We start from the raw sequence: 20,001 nt of genomic DNA on the forward strand, positions 1-20,001 counted from the left end.
TCTCTGTTAAGAGTGTTTTGGGTCGGGAAAGGCCTTGGAGTTACCCCTGAGACCTGGGACCTGTGCATGTTATAGATAGTAAGGCAGGCCAGGGTGAGTGAGTGGGCAGGGCTGCCAGCACCAGAGCCAGGACCGGAAGGCCTCCTGGTACCAGAGCCAGCCGAGAGCTCTGGACTGGGACCGTCGGGCCCGAGCATGGAGGGGAGGCCCAAGGGTGGGAGCAGAGGGACAGGTGGCCCTACAGTGATCTGGACCTCAGGTTCTACAGCCAGGACCGCCTGGGGTCAGATCCCAGCCCCGTCCTCTGGGTGTGTTGCCCTGGGCACATTTCTTACCTGCTCTGTGCCCTGACTTCCTCCTCCTTGCGGCGGGGGAGGGGGGTGCTAGTAAGAGTGTCCTGGTGCCTGACAGGGTGGTGATCAGGGCCCACCAGTGGGCACTCTGTCATCTTCCCCCAAGTGACACCGTCAGGTTATCATCAGGAGCATCACCCACTCCCCTTCTCGGCTCTTCCTTAAGTGAAGAGCTGATGTCTTCTCTGCTGTAACAGAGCCCTCCCTCCCAGTCACACCAGTGTGACTGCAATACAATAAACCAGCTTGGTTTTGTAACAGAGTTTAGTGTTGGTCATCGAGTCTTGACAGTTGATAAATAGCCTAATTTAAGGTCCAAACAATCCAGGACAGTCGTCTTTTCAAATGCTCACCCGGTGATGTAGCTGATGTAGGTGTCACCAGCTTCAGGTGAAGCTGCAGGCTTCCTCCACACCGCAGGACCAATGGCCAGTGTGACAACACTGGGGATGAGGTCGGCCACCTTCCAGACAGCGCTGGGTGATCCCACCGTGATGGTGGCCAGTGTCACACTCTGGCTAGGAAGTGCTTCCATCTGCTGATTCCGGACGTCTCCCTCTTTTGAGGAGTAGTCTGGGTGGCCACATTGGGTGGGGGACAATTAGTAGGTAACGGAAGGGGGTTTGAGCAGATTCAGTGCAGCAAGCTCATTTCCTATCCCCAAACCTAATTTGTTACCAAATAACTGATTTCTGGGGGTGGAAGAAAACTAATTCCTTCATTTTATTTCCCAAAGTGAAGGCATTGGAGTCTTTCAGCAATCTTCTAAACACAGTCTGTTTGATTCATGTAAGATGTCTCGAGGAGGGCCATTCCCGGAAGATAAAGTGGAAGATGTGAAAGCTCTTGTCAAGATTGTCCCTGTTTTCTTGGCTTTGATACCTTACTGGACAGTGTATTTTCAAGTGAGTTTTATATTCAGGTCTCATTTCCTCTCTTTCCCCCACCGTGAACACTGCCCCAGCACTCAAGTTCCTGGGTTCCCTGCTTTCTTTGCCATAAGTCTCCAGGATCTTGGAATCTTGATGTTAGTTATGGACTCATTTTTGTGGACTTAAATGTTTTGAAAACCTTTTTTAAAATGAAGCTAAGAATGGGCATACCTCTGTTTTTCCAGGCCCCACCTTTTAATTTCTCACTGGGGTAGTCGTTACTTCTTTTTCAAAGTTCATCTCCAGACGACCTTTATGGTGGCCAAGAGACTGACCTGCCTGTTTGCCAACCTGACCTTTTCAAGTCTCATCACAGAGTAGTCTGGGGGAGGGGCGGCTCTCTGCAGGTCTGTGACAGCCGTGCACATGTAATGACACTGCTTTTTACACCCAGATGCAGACGACGTATGTTTTACAGAGTCTTCATTTGAAGATTCCAGAAATTTCCAGTATTACAACCAATCCTCATACGGTGAGAACAATTGAAATGATGTGAAAATTGTCGTTGGGGGTTTACGTGACAAATGAATTTCTTCTGCCAATCACAGATACTTTGTAAATGATATAGGTAGCTTGAACTAAACATGTTCCTATTGAAATGGAATTTTTACTCTGTTTTTTACTCAGTTACTTCTGAAACTGTCTTTCCGTTGGTTATGTCCTTTACTAGATTAAATTGACTTTGTGGTGGTTATTCAGTCATTAAATCGTGTCCGACTCTTGCGACCCCATGGACTGTAGCTTGCCAGGCTCTTTCCAGGCAAGAATACGGGAGTGGGTTGCAGTTTCCTTCTCCAGGGGATTATCTCGATCCAGGGATCAAACCTGCATTTCCTGCTTGGCAGGCAGATTCTTTACCACTGAGCCCCCTGGGAAACCCAAACTAAGTTGCTACTGTCAGTTAAACATGAATATTTGACCTGTTTCTTCTTCCCCCCAGAAAGCACAGAAAACCCAAATCACATCCCTTTAGAAATGAAAGCCTTTCCTCAGATCCAGTGTCTTGAGACAGACTATTTTCCTAGGAGGTCATACTTGTACAAATGAGCTATTTTTGAAATAAGCTTTTCCCATTTAGACGTTAGTTGTCAAGCAAGCAGTTGCTGACACTGCAGAAAAATAAACCCGTGTCTTCTGCATCTCCAAATTCTAGTTTCCGGCAGCCTGGCTGACCATGTTCGATGCTGTGCTCATCCTCCTGTTAATTCCCTTGAAAGATAAACTAGTCGATCCCATCTTGAAACGAAACGGCCTGCTCCCATCATCCTTGAAAAGGATCGCCGTGGGGATGTTCTTCGTGATGTGCTCAGCCTTCGCTGCAGGTGAGAAGCTGGCTCCGTTTCTGCTCCCACCTGCTTCCCGTTGTGGGTGATTCGGAATAAGTCACTCATGTGTTCTTTAGGAAGCGTGTGTACTTCAAAGAATGTATAAGGATTATTTTATTAAACTGGAGTAGTGTTCATTTTTTGTTATATGAAGTTTAAGATGTTTTCTCAGGATTTGCTCTTTTATGTTTTTTAAAATATTTATTTATTTGGCTGTGGAAGCTTCTTGGTTGTGGTGTGTGAACTCTTAGTTCCAGCATGGGGTTCTAGTTCCCTGACTAGGGATCAAACCTAGGCCTCTCCTGTATTGGGAACCTGGAGTCTTAGCCACCTGACCACCAGCGAGTCCTAACCAGTGAAATGCTCTGGAAGGTGACTTTTGGGTTGAATCAAGGGAGGCTTATTGTCTCCTACTGATTTAGATTTTAGACCACTAGTAATTGCTAGATAGAGGGAATTTTATAAATGAAAGGTGTTAAATTATCTTCAGACCTGTGATTCTTAATGTCAGGTCCATTAGTCAGTGTCTTATGCCCTGAACCCTTTGCACTTTTATGTAAAATTTCATGTGCGTTTTTCTGGAGAGAAAGTTTTGTTATTTTTTTAAAATCAAATAACAGGTTTGGAACCAGCCTCCATCCCCCAGAAAAAAACGAAGGCGGTTAAGAACTAATGCCCAGGTATTCTGACATCTATTGGGGGCTCGGTTCTGAGTTCATAATTCTTAGATTCTGAAGTCTAAGCTGAATTATCTTGTGCCGATAGGCTGAAGGGTTTCTGACCTTCTCACCTTGCTTTGGCACTCTTCCTTCATTAATATTTGAAAATTATTGAACCGTAAAATAGCTTACTTATATAACAAGACAAGAAAAGCTGATATTCCTGAATCACCTATATATCATCTGCGTTATGAGGAATTTAATGTTAAGCACTGCTGAGGTGGAATTTAATATTCTCTGACAAGGCTTCACCACAGCCTCCATCCGCTGTCGCCCAGGTGAACATATTGATACAGTACTCAACAGATTTACAGAAATGAGTCTCTAGGCTTAAGATATCTATATTCTAGACGCTGGGACATCGTAGGGGACAGTTAGGTTTCTTTATTAATGAAATAGGTGATTAAAGGGAGGTCATCTCTGGATGAAGTTCCTGCCGTGTGCTGGCCATGTGGTCTGTTTCCCTTCCAGTTCTGTGCACGTGGGCAAATAAAGCCTGAGCGAACCAGAGCTGGGCCACAGCAGGGCTCTGGTGGCAGGTTTCCTGACTGCGGAATCGGCGATGGGCGGGGCGCCCTGGAGCAGAGGAGTTGTGCTGACGGGGTGGGGGTGGGGGTTCCTGAGCACTTGTCGTGAGCCCAGCTTCAGCCTCAGCACCTCTTCTCTTTCTGGATGGGAGAGCCCCGCCTGTACCCCAGCCAGCCAGTCGCACCCCACGGACAGGTATCCTTGTCAGCTGCCTGTGGGAAAGGAGAGATGGCTGGTTTCCGAGGCATCATCTAGCAGACTCTGGGTTTGGTTCCTTTAACACACCATCTTCTCTTTCAGTTTTGTTTATGGCTGAATAGCTTCTTTGGAGGCCCTGAAAACCCTGGGGTCATCCCTCCCGGTGGTTTCTGGCGAGCCTGTTGAGCGGGTCATGTTGGGCAGGCAGTGCTGCCATTTCTTTCTTCCTTTTTTTCCTTCTTTCTTTCTGTCTTTCTGATCTTTGGTTGTGGCATGTGGGATCTAGTTCCCCAACCAGGGGTCGCACCTGGGCCCCCTGTGTTGGGAGTGCAGAGTCTCAGCCGCTGGACCACAAGGAGCCCCAGTGCTGCCTTTTCAAAGCACAAGCAGTGCCAGCAGTTCACTTCCTGCCCCGCAGGGTCGGGCTGCCATCAGGTGGCCGCGGGCATCTGTGGGGAGGCAGGTGCTCTGCACCTGTGTGACCACGGCCGCTCTGAACGTCAGCATCCAGATCACTTGCTTAGACACGGAAAACGCCTCCAGTGCTGACGGTCTTAAAGAGGCTTTCTTTGCTGAGTGACCAGATATTAGGAAGGAACTTAACCATCACTGATTCACAGAGGTTAAACATCTTATAACTTGACTTAGGCACAGTTTATTAAATTTAATCTAAGCAGTGACTGGTGTTTCATGCCGTTTCATTTCCAGCTCTAGTGAATATTATTTAACTGGGACATTAGTGAGCTTTGAATGGAAACCAGAAATCATAACAGCAGACCAACATTTTAATAGGAAAGAGATGATTTTGCCTTTTAACTTGCTATATTCATCCATAATAAATCAGAATCTTCTGTTTAGTACCATCCCTGTTGGAAACAATTCTTTCTTTAAAGTTTCTCAGGTGAGAATCAGGCACACCCAACGGGTTTTCTTCCATTCTGCTTGAGAAAAAAGAAGTGCGCTTTCCCTATCAAAATTATATGTGTTCTTAACTTACTAACATAATAGATGCTCACTGGAGAAAAGGGAACCTTAGAAACATAAAGAAGAAGATAAAAATCAGCTGTAATTTCCCCAGAGATGCTCACTGCTGTGATGGTGCATGTCTGTCTGACTTTGTGTATCTGTGTGTACATACACATACACTTTTTGTGTTTCTGCGGAAATGAAATCCTGTTGTGTACAATGATTTGAGCCTGATTTGAAAACTAAACCTAAGAAACCCTTAAAGGTATAAAGAAACACTTGTTAACTGTAGGCAGGTTAAAAAAAAATCCACCAAATACAGATGAGCATCTCCCCCCATTGCTGTCCTCCTTCCTCCCTCTCTGTGTCTCTCTCACACACACAGATTTAAGCACTCATAATTCCACCCAAGGATATCTTCTACTCTCAGTCTGCAGGTGCATGGGAAAAACCATATATGATGTGATGTGTGTGTGTGTAGTTCCTTTGTCACTCGCTATAAAAAAAGAAAGAACTAAAGCATCCTTCCATGTCAGACATTCACCTGCAGTCCTTTGTTGTTGGGTATTTAGGATTCTAGTTCTCACTGTTAACATCATGCATCTGTGTGTGCTAAGTTGCTTCAGTCGTGTCTGACTCTGTGCAACTCCGTGGACTGTAGCTAGGCTCCTCTGTCCTTGGGATTCTCCAGGCAAGAATCCTGGAGTGGGTTGCCATGCCCAGTGAAATTACTTTCCTTCTCGAATCCCCCCAAGGAAGTCCTAGACTCCCTCCGTTTACCCCAGACTTTGATGGGAATGCCTTCAGCTGCTCACTGTTCACAGTTCACTTGCACCTCTTAGTTTGAAATAGGTGTTTATGATGATGTTAAATATCTAATCTTTATTTCAAGTTTACTGAGTATTTTTGGCAGAAATGATTGTTGAGTTTTTCTCAAATATCTTATGTTGGTTTTCAGGAGGATGACATGCCCTCCCCCCTCCGCCTTTGGCAGCTCTTGTTTTTATTTATTTTAACTTCTGGTGTTTAACTGTTGAAATAAATTAAAAACCCTGTTTGTTAAAAGGGCTGACCCTGATGGTCTGATTGGAATCTGCTGCTGTTTTGCTGAGTGACTCCGCATCTCTGTCTAACCAACAGCAGTCTGGTTTGGTGTCTGGATTGCACAGCTTTATTAAAGGGTTGGTAAATGCCCTGTTTCTGGAGGCGGGGTGTGTAAAACAGGATGAGAAATTTCTGTTTGTTCCCAGGAAGTTCCAAGTCTTTACCTGGAAAATTACAAGGGTGCATCACTTCTCTGAAAGGAAATATGATCATTTTTCCACCTTTTCCAGTTTTGCTCAGATCTTGTTTTTTGCTGAATCACTTAAGCTTTTTATTTTTTAGTGTCCTTAGAATATAATTTATTGAGTTCGAGAAATTGAGAGGAGATAAAAATGGTCATTTAAATAGATGTGTTGCATTTCCTTCCTCTTTTCTAGTTTCACTGTTTTATGTGTTCTTTTTTGTTAGATTGGCCACAACTCTTTTACGATTTCTCCTTAGATGTATCTCTTGAATTTATTATTTGACTGTTTTTATGTTTTCTCATTGAATAATTAAGATATTAACTTTTATTATCTTCAGTGTGTTTTGTTGATTTCTTTTTCTCATTTCTTGAGTTAAATTCTTCCCTTCTATTTATTCGTTCCTGCTAAACAGTAAAGACCGTGTTGTTCTTTTAACTGGCCTGTTACTGTCTTTCTATCAAGGTCTCTTGCACTTTAGTTTGTTGTAATGGTTTCTTTTTTTTTTCCCCAGAAGAATATTGAAACTGTGGTTTTTATTTTCTTTTTGATCCAAGAGTACTTTTAGAGAACTTTTTTCAGTTTATAATAATTGATGCTGTTGTTTGTCCATTTGCTACCGAGAAAGCTTTAGTTGAAGAGTTGAGAGAGAGCATGGCTTTGTAATTCCTGTATCATGCATTTCAAGGCTTCCTTCTTGGCCAGTATTCCTTTCTAAAAATGTTTGTGGGGTGCTGCACAGGATGGTAGGATAGCCGTAGTGCTGTCAGCTCTGTTAGTTCAGATCCTGTGTAGCAGGAGCCCTGGAGTCCAGTGCTGCCTGGGGTTACGGGGATCACGTGTGTCCAGGGATGCGGCGGTCTGTGCAGGCTCTGGTGAACGGGAGGCACTGTCCAGTCTGGGGGACAGTGTCCTTAGAGAGGCACTGTTCTCTCTTGGGCAGCATGAGTCTGTTAGAACTAAGCCTGGAGGGGGCACAGATGTTAGTGTCCCTAAAGTTCAGGATGTGGGTCTGCCCTGGGTCTCCTCCAGTTAGCAGTGCATTGTCGAACAAAGCCGTATCTTTCCATTTGCTTGCTCTGACGAGGACCAGCAGGGCTCGTGTGCCTCAGGTTCTCACTGCATTTCTAGCACGTGCTACATGCATAGCCAGGCTCCTCTGTCCATAGGATTCTTCGGGCAAGAATACTGGAGTGGGATGCCATTTCCTCTTCCAGGGGATCTTCCCGACCCAGGGATTGACTCTGCGTCTCTTGTGTCTCCTGCATTGGCAAGCGGGTTATTTACCACTAGTGCCACTTGGGAAGCCAAGACAAAGCCTTACCCTTTCCGTGCACTTGCTCTGATGACCAGCAGGGCTGGTGTGCCTCAGGTTCTCGCTGCACTTCTAGCCTGTGATGGTATTTTACTCATAAAGGTTTATGGGGGAGTGGCACTGTGTGGGGAGGCCACACAGGAGCTCTTAGGTCCAGTGAAAGCCCAGCCAACACCCCGGTCGGTGTTCTTGCTCCATGTTTCGCTCTGGCTCGTCATGAGTGTAGATGAGCTGGCAGCAGGGAGCAGCAGGCACAGGGTCGAGTGGGCACAGGAGGCCTTTCCTAACCCTCGGTGTGTTTTCTTGATGCCTCCTTCCTGCCCTTGGTTGTCGAGTCTCCCTCCAGGTGACTCTGCCCGCCCCTCCTCTTATCCGACCTTTGCTGCTGCCACCTTCATTTCCTTCTCACCCACAGTGTTGGGTTTTCTTTTGTTTGACCTGATGTAAGTTTGTGTTGTTAATTGAAGAATTTGCCCCTCTTCCTTCTATCTTGGTTCTCCCAGCTTCTTGTCTTGTCTTGGTTTGTACCCGCGCTTCTTGTCTCTTCCATCATGAGCTCTGTGGCCTCTCAGGGACAGGCCTGCCCAGACCCTGCAGGACCGCTGTTGCCCGAGGACCGCTGTAGTTCTCTGTTGGCCTCTCTCAGGACCCTGCTCCTTCCTCTGTTCTCTGTGGTGTCAGCCGTGTGCTCCACACCTCCCCATCCTTCCCCCAGTCCCACCAAAGAGGCGCTCTGTTGATTTCACATGTTCTTGTCTCAGGGCTTGGTCCTAGTTTGTTTATGCCCCCCTTGCCATTGCCCCTTGGTTTCTGTTTGTTTTTCACCCTCGGCCTTCACAAGAGTCTGCATTTTCCTAACTGATGAGACCACAGCAAATTCTGTCCTACAGCTTACTCCTGTTCTCTGCCAGCTTGCCAGAAGTCAATGGTACCTTTTTTCGTCCTGGTACTAAACCCGTATATGGCTCCCACCAGTGACACCCCACCATAAACACACAAGCACACTCGGTGTCGTCTTCATGCTCCCTTGCCTTTCCTATGAAGGGCAAGAGATTATCCAGCGTCAGTATTTATTCCCCTAAACCAGGCTGAGTGAGCTCTTCCCTCTTTCTGTACTTAAATCTAACCCTTCCAAGCTAGAGGGTTGGTGGCCAGTGCAGGGCAGTGATCTTCCAGTCCGAGGGTGGTGGCCCAGGGCCGGCTGAACCTCGGCTGAGCCAGAGGAAGCCTGTAGCACTTCAGCCTTGCGTTTGAAGGTGCACCAACCAGGATAACACTGCGGGCCCATTGGGGCTGCCTGCTGCCCTGCCAGGGAGCAAAGCTGCTCTTTTTGGGCAAGGCCCTTAATGCCACCACCAGTTTCCTGAGATCACTGCTGGGCTGAGCCTCATATTCCCCTTTCCAGAGCAGCAGACGCTCTGCAGACCTGGGCTGCTCCTGTTTCTCAGTCACAGGACAGTCGTGAGGGCTGAGGGCTGCCTCCATCACCACCTTCAGGGAGGAGACGTGGCTTTCCACGTGGAAATGAGCTAGGAGGTCTCACCTTCTCTTGGACCTTTGATGTGTGTTCTCTTTGGATATTTGAGATGTGGTGTGGGGGCAGATTCTTTCACTCTGTCAAATCCTGGTCCTTTTTTTTTTTTTTTTTCTTGTCCTTTTTCATGCTAAGATCTTAAAAGGAATCTATATATATATATATATATTTGTTGTTTAGTATCTCAGTCATGTCTGACTCTTTTGTGATCCCATGGACTGTAGCCCACCAGGCTCCTTGTCCATGGGATTTCCCAGGCAAGAATACTGGAGTGGGTTGCCATTTCCTTCTCCCGGGGATCCTCCCAACCCAGGGATCGAACCCACATCTCTTGCATCGGCAGGAGGATTCTTTACCACTGAGCCACCACGGAAGCCCCTTATGTATGTATATTCCAGTATTCCTCTGCCCAGACTCCTGTCCTTCCTCATACTGTTTTAAACACATAATTATTATGTATACATTAGCTATTAGAGTCCATTATTTGGACTGCTGCTGTTGCTGCTAAGTCGCTTCAGTCGTGTCCAACTCTGTGCAACCCCATAGACGGCAGCCCTCCAGGCTCCGCCATCCCTGGGATTCTCCAGGCAAGAACACTGGAGTGGGTTGCCATTTCCTTCTCCAATGCATGAAAATGAAAGGTGAAAGTGAAGTCGCTCAGTCGTGTCTGACTCTTAGCGACCCTATGGGCTGCAGCCCACCAGGTTCCTCCATCCATGGGATTTTCCAGGCAAGAGTACTGGAGTGGGGTGCCATCGCCTTCTCCGGACTAGAATTCCTTAAAAACATCTTTACTCTAAGAACTTGGTCCTACGGGTTGTTGTTTTAAACTTCATTTTGATCTGTTTTATTTTTTTTTGTAGAGTAGCTATTTCTGATCTTGCTTATTTTCCTGTGTCCGTCTGTCCCACCTGACAGACAACTGATAATCCAGGGAGTCCTGGCTGCTGCCGAGGGCAGAAGGCCAGTGTACAGTCATCCCCCTTATCCCTGGCTGTGGTTTCCATCGTTTCCGTGACCCCAAGATCAACCACAGTCTGAAAATACCTACAGTACAGTGAGATGCTTAGGGAGACCGCCAACTTCACGTAACTTTTATTGCAGTGTGTTGTTATCATTGTTCTGTTTTATTCTTAGTTACTGTTGTTAATCTCTTACTGTGCCAGATTTATAAGTTAAATTTTATCAGAGGTTTGTGTGGGCAGGGAAAAAAATAGTGTATATATATATATGATGTAGAACTGTTCTCGGTCTCAGGCGTCCACTGGGGTCTTGCAGCGTATCCCTCACAGATAAGGGGGGACTGCTGTCGTTTGTTGATGAGGTTGAGCCCATCTAATGGGGAGATTGGCATTAGGAGCAGTAGTGGCAGTCGTCGTAGTCATGGTGATCAGTCAGTGAATCAGCGTAGATGTGTTACCTTGAAGGGAAGATCATCTCCAGATTTATTACCTTCTGGTAAGTAAACAGTGTGATTAATCTTTTTATTGCAGGACTGTGTAGCTTTCTCTTGCTCCTCTTTTTGAAGGAAGCAAAAGGCGTTTAGGTGAGCGATCCAGAGCTTAGAGGGTTGTGTTAGGCACGCTGAACACTGGTTTTATAAGGTGCTGCAGAAGCCCGCTTGAGATATGAATGACATGACTGCTGGTTTTCAGTGACCTACTTCGGAAGCTCAAAGGGGGAAAGGGAAAACTTCCTGAGCTTGGGGGCTTGGGGGGATATGTGTCATCTGGTGTTAACCTTTCATGCATTTCTCAGAATCATCGACAGGCATCTTGTCCCAAGGATCTGGTGTTTCAGTTTAATTACAGATGCTACTGAATAAATGCTCATAAGCTACTTATGAATTGTAGGGATTTTGGAAAGCAAGAGGCTGGACCTCGTGAAGGAGAAGACCATCAACCAGACCATCGGAAACGTCGTGTACTACGCCGCGGACTTGCCCATCTGGTGGCAGGTCCCGCAGTACGTGCTGATCGGTGTCAGTGAAATATTCGCCAGCATCGCAGGTGAGGCTTCCTCCCGTCGGGGGCGTCTGTGTCCAGTCCCCTCGCTGCGTGATTAGGGCCGTGCTGTTTCCTCCCTCGTTAGGCCGTGTCGAGACGTAACCGCACGGTGCTTGGCGGGTGTTGGTGGGCAGGTGCGGTTCAGAGTGTGAATCGGTGAGGAAAGGGTGGCGTTATGGCTGAGGCTCCCCTTTCTTGGTGTGAAAGTAGGATTCCCACAACACCAACATGAAGATGACCTGCTGCAGTGCGTCCGCAGGAGACAGGAAAGGAGGATGAGCCCCGCTTCAGGGGCCGGGGTTTGACTGCCTGGCCTGGCACTGGCTCCCCAGCCCTGCAGCCCTGCTGCCGCAGCCAGGCCTCAGGCCCCTCACTGCCCGGCTCTCGGTGTCTGCCTGTAGATGTGTCAGGGAGAAACCTCATTTATAAAGCGTGTTCTCACAGGCCTCTCTTCCCTGTTGCTGAGGTCCCATGGTGGCATGTGGATGAGTGAATTCTGTGCAGGCCTGTTTCCCGCTGCTGGGAGTGAGGGAAGGAGGAAATAAGTGATAACCAGAGACGGCCGGGCTGTGGGCGGCGGCTTTCCCCTCTCCTCCCCTCCCCCTGTGCTCACGTGGAATTGGCTCATGAACTTGGGAGGGAATAAATCAACGAGGCCGGCCCTTCCTTTAGAGCCTAGTGCATATCTCCATGTCTGGGTATCACGGCAAGAACTGGGTTATATATGCGCCTGCCAAAACTGTTCTCAAACACCTTGCCTTTCAGGTAGAATTCCTAAGTAGATTTCCCCATTTTAGTGTCAGAGGTTCATTTGCAAACTCACATCAGTTAAGAATGTAGGAAATTTGGCTTCTTCAACTTCTTTCCATGAGGAACAGGAAATTCCAAGAGCTGGCAAGTCAAATGCTGCCCTCTGATGTGAGCGTGGAGGTGACCACCACCTCTTGGGGTTTCTAGGGGCTGTGGTGGGAGACGAGCAGCCAGCCGGGGGCTGTCTCACAGCAGATAGGGGCTGTGCCCAGAGTCCCAGGTCCCCGAGGGCCATGGTGCAGAGGCAGCACTGTGTCCTCTACAAAAACACTCTTCATCCCCCACCCCCCCAGGCCTGGAATTTGCATACTCGGCTGCCCCCAAGTCCATGCAGAGCGCCATCATGGGCTTGTTCTTCTTCTTCTCTGGAGTTGGGTCCTTCGTGGGCTCAGGACTGTTGGCGTTGGTGTCCCTGAAGGCCATCGGGTGGATGAGCAGCCACACGGACTTCGGTAAGGATCCCCCGCCACCCATGCCCACCCATCAACAGTGAGCAGCATCCAGAGCCCCGGCCCTTGGGTCACATGGGCACCTGGGACCGGATGCAGTCAGTGTCTCTGGGCTGGGTCAGGAGCCCCACCCTGCTCCCCAAGCTGCGTCAGACCACCCCCTCACCCCATCTGCCCACGTCACACACGATCTCCCGGAGACTGGTGAACCTCTCCTGCCAGGTCAGCCTTGACCACACCCCGCCACCCGCGGCCGAGTGGCCGCTGTTTGTTCCCAAACCTGTGATGGGTAGGCTGCCTTCTTTCTCAACCGTCAGGCCCAGCACTGTATTTTATTAGCAGGCAAATAAAATCTGTATCACAAATTTCCCTTCATTTATCTTAGTTTTATGTTTTTTTTCCCTGACAGTACCTTTTAATTTCTTGCAGTTAAAATAAAATAGACAATAAGTTGCCTTTTTAAAAACAAATATGACTCGTGATCAATCATAATGGAGTTCTGCAGCCATTGCCAGTAGGTGGCATCTTGAGCAAAATCACTGGTGAGGGATGAGAGCTCTGCTCTTTGCAGATTGATGTCGCCTGTAAACGGACCCAGAGGTGGAGGCGTCTTTCTTCTTTATATGTTTCACTGGTAAAAAGCACCATTGCTTTTGGTTGCTTTTCCTTGTGTAGTTCTGTGGTATTTGCTGTCCCCTGGTACTTTTAGGTTGTAAATCCCTGTGGAAACCTGATGCAAGCCTAAAGACTGTTCTCCAGAAATGGCAGAATTCCAAAAGCCCTCCCATGATGCAGTTAAAATTCCTGTCCTGAGGTGAGAGTTTAGGTCCGAGAAGCCCTGATAAACAGAAACCAGAGCCCCATGGTGATGTGGTCCAGCTGTGAGCACCGGGGCTGTGGGGGTTGGGCAGGCCCAGCCTGGTTGTGGTGAGGAGGGGCCGCCCCCCTCCCTGAGGGTAAGGTCCGGTTACACAGGGGTTCTGAGAGTTCTCCTGGGTTCTTGGTGTCACAGAACAGACCTCCTTCAAAGACTTGTTACAGAGATCAAACCTCTGTAGTTCTTCAGATGTAGCTGCTGTTTCTTAGTTTTTGTTTCATTTTTAAGTGAATCATAAAGGATTGATTGGCTTTGGTCATCCTTGATGCTTTCCAGTGATTTGCTCCCCCCACTGCTAATTTAATAACTGTGGTTTGCCTGTCATTCATCCTTCCTTCTGACAGGTGATTTTAATACTTGCAGCTGTGAGGGTCACCTCCAGCGCTGATGCACACAGGGACCGGTGCTGGACCTGGGTCCTGTGTGTTGATGTTATTTCCACGAGAGGGAGGCGCCAGTCGTGTGTCCTGGATCGGCTGCCCTGTCTAGGAGCGCAGGTGGTCTCCCGTTTCCCTCGAGTGCAGAGAGCTTGCACCCCTTCTGCCTGCAGCCCCAGGAGCTGGGTGCGATGACGGTGACGCAGGAGGGCATGGCAGGGCTCCCTCTCAGTTAGGGGCAGGGCTGTTGGGGCGGAGATGGGGGACAGGATGGGACCGGGGCACCCCACTCTCACCCCCAAGCTGTGCCACATTCTTCTGGAGGAGGAGCAGAGGCCAGCTTCTCCATGCCCTCTGCTCCACCAGTGCTCAGGTGGCGGTGGGAGCTGACTCAGTGCTTCCCAGCAGACGTGTGGATCACTTCCTGTCGGGTCCCTGGGCTGTGGTCTGTCTCTTCACTGTGTCCCTCTCTCCCCGTCCTCTGCCTGGCCTGCTCGTCTTTGTTGTGTTTAGACTGGGAGCCACATCTATGCTGTGAGGGGCTCTGGTCTTGAAGTGCGCAGCTTGGTGTGCTCTTCATCCCGACCCAAGTGCAGGACGGCTGGAAGCCTTCCTCCTGTTCTTGCTGCGTTAAGCCCCCAGGCCCCGGCAGCCCGCTGAGTCCTGTCGCCTCCCAGTCCTCTGCCGCGGCCGGCGTCTCACTCAGCGCTGTGTTCTCTGAGTCGTCCCCAGTAACTGGTTCTTTTGTTGTTTTTGCGGAATATCTATTGTACAAATAAGTCACAGTTCATTTCTCTGCTGTGCTGTGCATGGGTGTTGCGGGCGTCGCCAGTTGGAGGCTGTCATGAATAGAGCAGCTGGGAATGTTTTTGTGCATGTGTTTGGTGACACGTGAGCTTGTTCCTTGGGGCCCAGGAGTCTGTCTTATCAAATAAAGAACACCCAGAGTTTACCACCTTCATGTGCAGTTACCTTCTGTCTGATAAGAGGCCCAAGAAAGCAAAGGCTGATTGTGATAGCTTTTAGGTGGTGGACCCGGTTCTGAACACCCTTCCTAGCCCAGGCTGAGACTTGCCCTGACAGGGAAAACACTGTGTACAGTCCGCTCGGCCTGCCGGCTTTCAGCTCTGCTAGTTTTAACCTCCTGTGTCGTTTGGGGAGGTGAATGTTTCAGGATTGGCACTTTGGCACCACCCAGCAGTGCCATGGTGGGCATGGGCACACCAGGCTCCAGGAGAGGGGGTCTCTGTCCAGGGCGGAGCCCCGCAGGCAGTGAGGACCTAACCATGGCTTTTCAGTATCTGTTGAATAAATAGTAGAAATTCTAGGTATTACTGGATTTGTTTCCAAAGCAGTAAACATAGGAAATCGTTGTCTTCTACAACCTGAGTGAGAATTCTTTAAAAACATGTGAGTGATTATTATGCAAGCATGTGTATTATATCTGTTCGTTCATTCTGTTTAATGAAAGCAGTGTTGAACGTCTAATTTTAATGAGTGTGTGTTCAGATAGAAAAAGGAAGTTCCAGAATAACCCAGCCTGAGGGAGACCTGAAAGGGAAGGAAGTCTGGTGTACCAAGTAAACAAAGTGGAAGTGCTCGTGAAGCCCGGCCGAGAGAACCACGGCTTTCTTCCGAGACGCCCGCTTCCTCTGGACACCTTGCTGATGGATACGTCTCCCCGCCCCTCTGCTTGACTGTGTCAGGCCCTTTTCAGTTGGTGACAAGCGGTGGAAGCGGTTGTGGGGACAGCCGTCTGCAGGGAGCTGGGGTGACCTTCGCCCACAGCCCTGCGTCTCCACGCCAAGGGGCCATGGTGGGTGGTGCTGTGAAACCTCGGTTCTCTGGTGTGCAGACCTGGTACCCCAGACCTCCATGAAGACTGGGGCTCCTCACGGGTACTGCTGAGGAGGCGGCCTTCCGCCCTGGGCACTTCTCATGGCAGCGCTGTTGCTGCCTGGGGGCGGGGTGGGGGGCTGGCCACCATGTTTTCGCATCTTACAAACGAGGAGACTGGGCCCAGAGACCACGACACTGGGTTTGAGCCTGGTTGGTTGAGCTCTGAGGTCCATGACCTTGACCTCCGCCACCTCGCGGTTTGTCAGGAATTAAGTGGAACCTTGCGCGTAGGACGCCTGCACGGTGCTCGGGCATTCAGTATGTCAGCTCTTTGGCAACCTGAAGTTTTTAAGGAGAAATTTAAAAAGCAGATTTGTATCTCCCCGTAGCATGTGGCTTGTGTGTTCAGCCGCCTGCCCTGGCCTGTGAAGGGTACATTGGAGTGTATCTGATGTCAGGTGACAACGCAGGAGTCCAGGACTCCTGTGAGACATGATGTCCAGGCCGTGTCCTGGGCCGCTGAGTGGTCTTGATAAATGTACAGACTCTGGACCCAGGATACCAAGACCCTCCGCTTCCAGACCTGACTTGGGGACAGTCAGGCTCCTTGTCTGTGGAGCAGGAGAGGCTGGTGACAGGGCCCCAGCATGGAGCTGGTGTTGATGTACAGTCAGCTTCATGGTGGCTCTGGGAGCAAGGCACTTGTGTACTTCAAATTAGGGATAGAATATTCTTCTTTCGATTTTTTAAATGACAACATTAAAAGTCACCCTGACCTTGGTAGGAACCAAATTAAAGAAATTGTAAACTTTCTTTCTAAACTCGTTTCTTTTTCCTTTCCTTCTCTCCAGGTAACATCAATGGCTGCTATTTGAACTATTACTTTTTCCTTCTGGCGGCCATTCAAGGAGCCACCCTCCTGCTTTTCCTTATTGTTTCTGTGAAATACGACCGTCAGCGGTCGAGAGCGAATGGCACGCCCGCCAGCAGGAGGACCTGATGCTCCCGCACCCCTGTCGGGTCTGTTGGACGGACAGATGGACGAACGGATCCATGGGAAGGGACTGTGGGGGCTCAGAGAGTGGATGGCTGACTTTCCTGAGACTTGGCGTGACACCGGGATTGGTCTCTTCTCTTACCGGTAGCCTAGGTGAGTGCTTCCCTGCGGTTCATCTCCTGCCGTCTGGGCCTTCTGGAGCAGATGCCAGGCTGCCGCAGGCTTCTTGCCACCGAAGACCCTGGTTCCCCCTGCAGCTGGTCTCCTCTGGCAAACACCCGCAGACGCTGACACCGAGTCTCTGGAGATGACACCCATGCGGGTTGGCATCCCAGTATTTTAAACAAGTATCTCATCTCCTTGCCGTAAAACCTGCGCTCACCATCGTCTTCTTTCTTGATGAATAGACACCTGTTTCCATTGAGGAACAGGAGGATTTGTTAAGAAACGAAAGGGTGGTCAAGTGCCGCGAAGGTTTTATAGAGAAGTCCTGCTCATGGTTTCTCTCCTAAGCCACAAATCTTGCCAACACCAAGTTCCTCGGTACAGGCCGGCGGTGAATGCATTTTATCTGCTGCTGCAAATAGTGCTAATATTTTAAACTGTTGAGATTGCTTTCCTGTTGTTTCCTTAAGAACATGATGTTGTACTAAGAACTATTTAAGACCATGTGTTCATCTCAACCTGTGACGCAGCCTGACGTGTGTTTTAAAACCTCGCCTAGTCAATGCTCGTGTACGATTTCACTGTGGCACCACTGAGACTGAAGACCCGCTCTTGCGGGGGAAGGACCTCCGCTGAAGGGCACTGGTGCGAGCGGGGACGGTTGGCAGTGTTCACTGTGAGCCTGAACTGTCGACAGCTGCTGGCTCTGGGCGGTGGGGGTTTCTCGTTTTGTCTAATAAACTATTCCTCATTTGTTGCTGTGCTTTTGGTATAACTTTATTATAAAAACACCTTGATTTTGAGGCCCACTGACTGCTTCTCTGTGTGCTCTGTCCACCACCGTCACACGTGTGCGTTTTATGTGTGGACGTCGTGTGAGTTCCTCAGCTGTCACGTAGACCGTGTGAGGGGTCCTCAGGCAGGAACTGGTGCTAAGTCTCAATAAAACGCCTGCTCCTGCTGCAACTCTTTGACTGTCTAGGAGAGTGATACTTGCGCCTGCTCTGTACTAAAATACAATTTTATATTATTTATGTTATTTTGTTTGGAGAACAAAAAAGCAAACACCTTACTCATCTGGGTGTGAGTTTGTATTAAAGATAAATAAGGGTTGGAAAGCCCTGTTCTAGGAAATAAATACACCATCCTCCAGGAGTATAGTTTCAGCCTTCAGGATCCATTACATATTGAAAACCATTACCTCATGCTGTCAAAAAATCACATTTTTTTCTGTAAGGAATCGGGCACAAAAGGGAAAGGGGTTGTGTGACGAGAGCTCAGCCTGTCCCTGGGCTCTGTGTGGTGCGCGTGCCCCAGGCGTGTGGAGGCGGCATGTGAGGCCCACGTCCTTGCCCAACCTCTGGGCCTTACATGGGCTGGGAATCTGTACAGGTAGCCAGGTACACCTCTCCTGTTAAGGGGAAGCTGTCTAGAAAGCCAGTCGGTTAAAGAACTGATGGCCTTTTAACTTTCTACCTGAATTTAGAGAGTGTACCATTGTGGTTGCTGTGTGGTGCTGAACAGCAGTTGAATAAACAAATCCACAAAACCAGTATGCTGTCATGGGGTTCTCATTAAAACACATGCCTGCCCTGCAGACCTCGCTGTGGGTCTCCAGCCAGTGATCGTGTCCTCCATTGGAAGACGCTCGTCTCTGCTTTCTCTTCCTTGATGGTGGATGAAACTGAGCGCTCTATTTCTGCTCAGTCTCATGGGTGGGTTTAAAGAAAACGTTGTCATCAGGCTGAGTTCTTTGTCAGGAGCTCACGCATCTCCAGGTTTCTCATGGAGCTCGCAGGCTGCTGTCCGTCTTTCCGGCTTCACGGGCGGGAGTCCCACCTCTGAGGGGCGACTGGAGCATCTCTACCCACCTCAACATCCGGATGTGGAGGTGGCCTCTTCTCGGGAGAGCAGGGAAAGCACAAAATGATACATATAACACTGCAAAGTCTCAAAGCAACAAGTCCTTTCAAAATTACAGGGGGCCTTTTATGAAACCCTGATCACTTCTTAAGTCCAGGTAATAAAGAATGGATGATCTTCAATATTAGTGAACTGTTCCACTCGGCGCAAAACAATCCCGTCGCTTGAAAAAGCGCATTAAAGAAGAGCAGAGTGCTGTGATAATCCGAAATCACCACACAGTTTACGGGCATCTTTGAGTAGAAATCATTTGAGCAGATACTTTCAAATGTTCATTGCAACACCTTGCTGTTTTGAAAATAAGGCCTTTTAGGGGAAATAATACATGTTTAAAAAGTGCTTTTGGAACTAAGACAAATTAAGGGAGCAATACAAAATGCAAAGGAAAAAACAAAACACCTCCAGACTGCATAAGTGGAACATCAGCATTTGCTAACTTCCAAGTGGGCTAAGAGAGGCACGCACCTTGGAAAGGAAGCCAGGCCAGGGCCAGGGAGTTGCACCTGCAGTCTCATCTATGTTAGTGCCTCCTCCAGACCCGAGCGAAGGGAAGAGGGTCTAGGGCTGACAGCTGAGCAGACCCAGACAGGAGCAACTTCACCACAGCCAAGACTCCATAGTGACGATGACCCGACAGGAACCACATTCTCTTCCCAATTCCAGGCTGATTTTCCGGCGGCTCTGCCTCCTGGCAAAACAGGTTGAGTAGGGAGTGGAGAGGAAGGCACCCGACCGTGGTGCTCTAAAGAAACGCATGATGAAGCCCTGGATCTTGGGACACCAGCAGCAGAGCTGGAGGTGGATGGGCCAGTCAGGATCTCTCACTTGCACAAAGTTCTACAAATCCTCCCCTAATGCTCAGAGCTGCAGTCATGAATTGTTCTTAAAAATAGATCCAGTATCTTAACCAAAGTGGCTTCTGCCTGACCGACCACAGAATGTGGGCAGGAGATTCTAGGGCGTAGGTGATGCTTGAAGCCTCAGTTTGTGAGAACACAGAGAGAAGGGACATAATGTGGCTGCTCTCGTGCTCCAAGGTCAGAGGGATGAGGGGTGGGCACGTCTCCAGAAAGAAGCGGAGACAGACACCAAGTCTCTCCTGCTGAGCAATGAGTCAGAGGTGGGGACCCTGGTGACCACTGTTGAGGGCTGGTGTGCTGGAGAGGAGGGTCTGCAGATAGCCGAGAAGGGAGAGCTAGGCACCCATAAAATGGCGCTAACTTGACCCTAAAGGGAACCAAAGACAATAGGTGGTAGCCAGGGAGCCAAGTCGGAGAAGGCAGTGGCACCCCACTCCAGTACTCTTGCCTGGAAAATCCCATGGATGGAGGAGCCCGGTAGGCTGCAGTCCATGGGGTCGCAAAGAGTTGGACACGACTGAGCAACTTCACTTTCACTTTTC

At 49.0% G+C, this 20,001-nt stretch overlaps 1 protein-coding gene across 1 annotated transcript in view; it reads left to right on the forward strand.

Annotated features, from left to right (window-relative positions):
- Window positions 1-17,486, forward strand: part of SLC15A4 (solute carrier family 15 (oligopeptide transporter), member 4) — a 29,463-nt gene extending 11,977 nt beyond the window's left edge. Inside the window, exons 4-9 of the mRNA XM_010841406.1 lie at window positions 1,090-1,258; window positions 1,680-1,757; window positions 2,439-2,607; window positions 11,010-11,165; window positions 12,266-12,424; window positions 16,366-17,486. Of these exons, the coding sequence (XP_010839708.1) occupies window positions 1,090-1,258; window positions 1,680-1,757; window positions 2,439-2,607; window positions 11,010-11,165; window positions 12,266-12,424; window positions 16,366-16,514 (880 nt within the window). The 3' untranslated portion in view covers window positions 16,515-17,486. The remainder of the gene's footprint in view (window positions 1-1,089; window positions 1,259-1,679; window positions 1,758-2,438; window positions 2,608-11,009; window positions 11,166-12,265; window positions 12,425-16,365) is intronic.
- Window positions 17,487-20,001: the final 2,515 nt, after the last annotated feature.

The sequence above is a fragment of the Bison bison genome, unplaced genomic scaffold (assembly GCF_000754665.1).
Source record: "Bison bison bison isolate TAMUID 2011002044 unplaced genomic scaffold, Bison_UMD1.0 scf7180017864160, whole genome shotgun sequence".
Taxonomy (NCBI): Eukaryota; Metazoa; Chordata; class Mammalia; order Artiodactyla; family Bovidae; genus Bison; species Bison bison.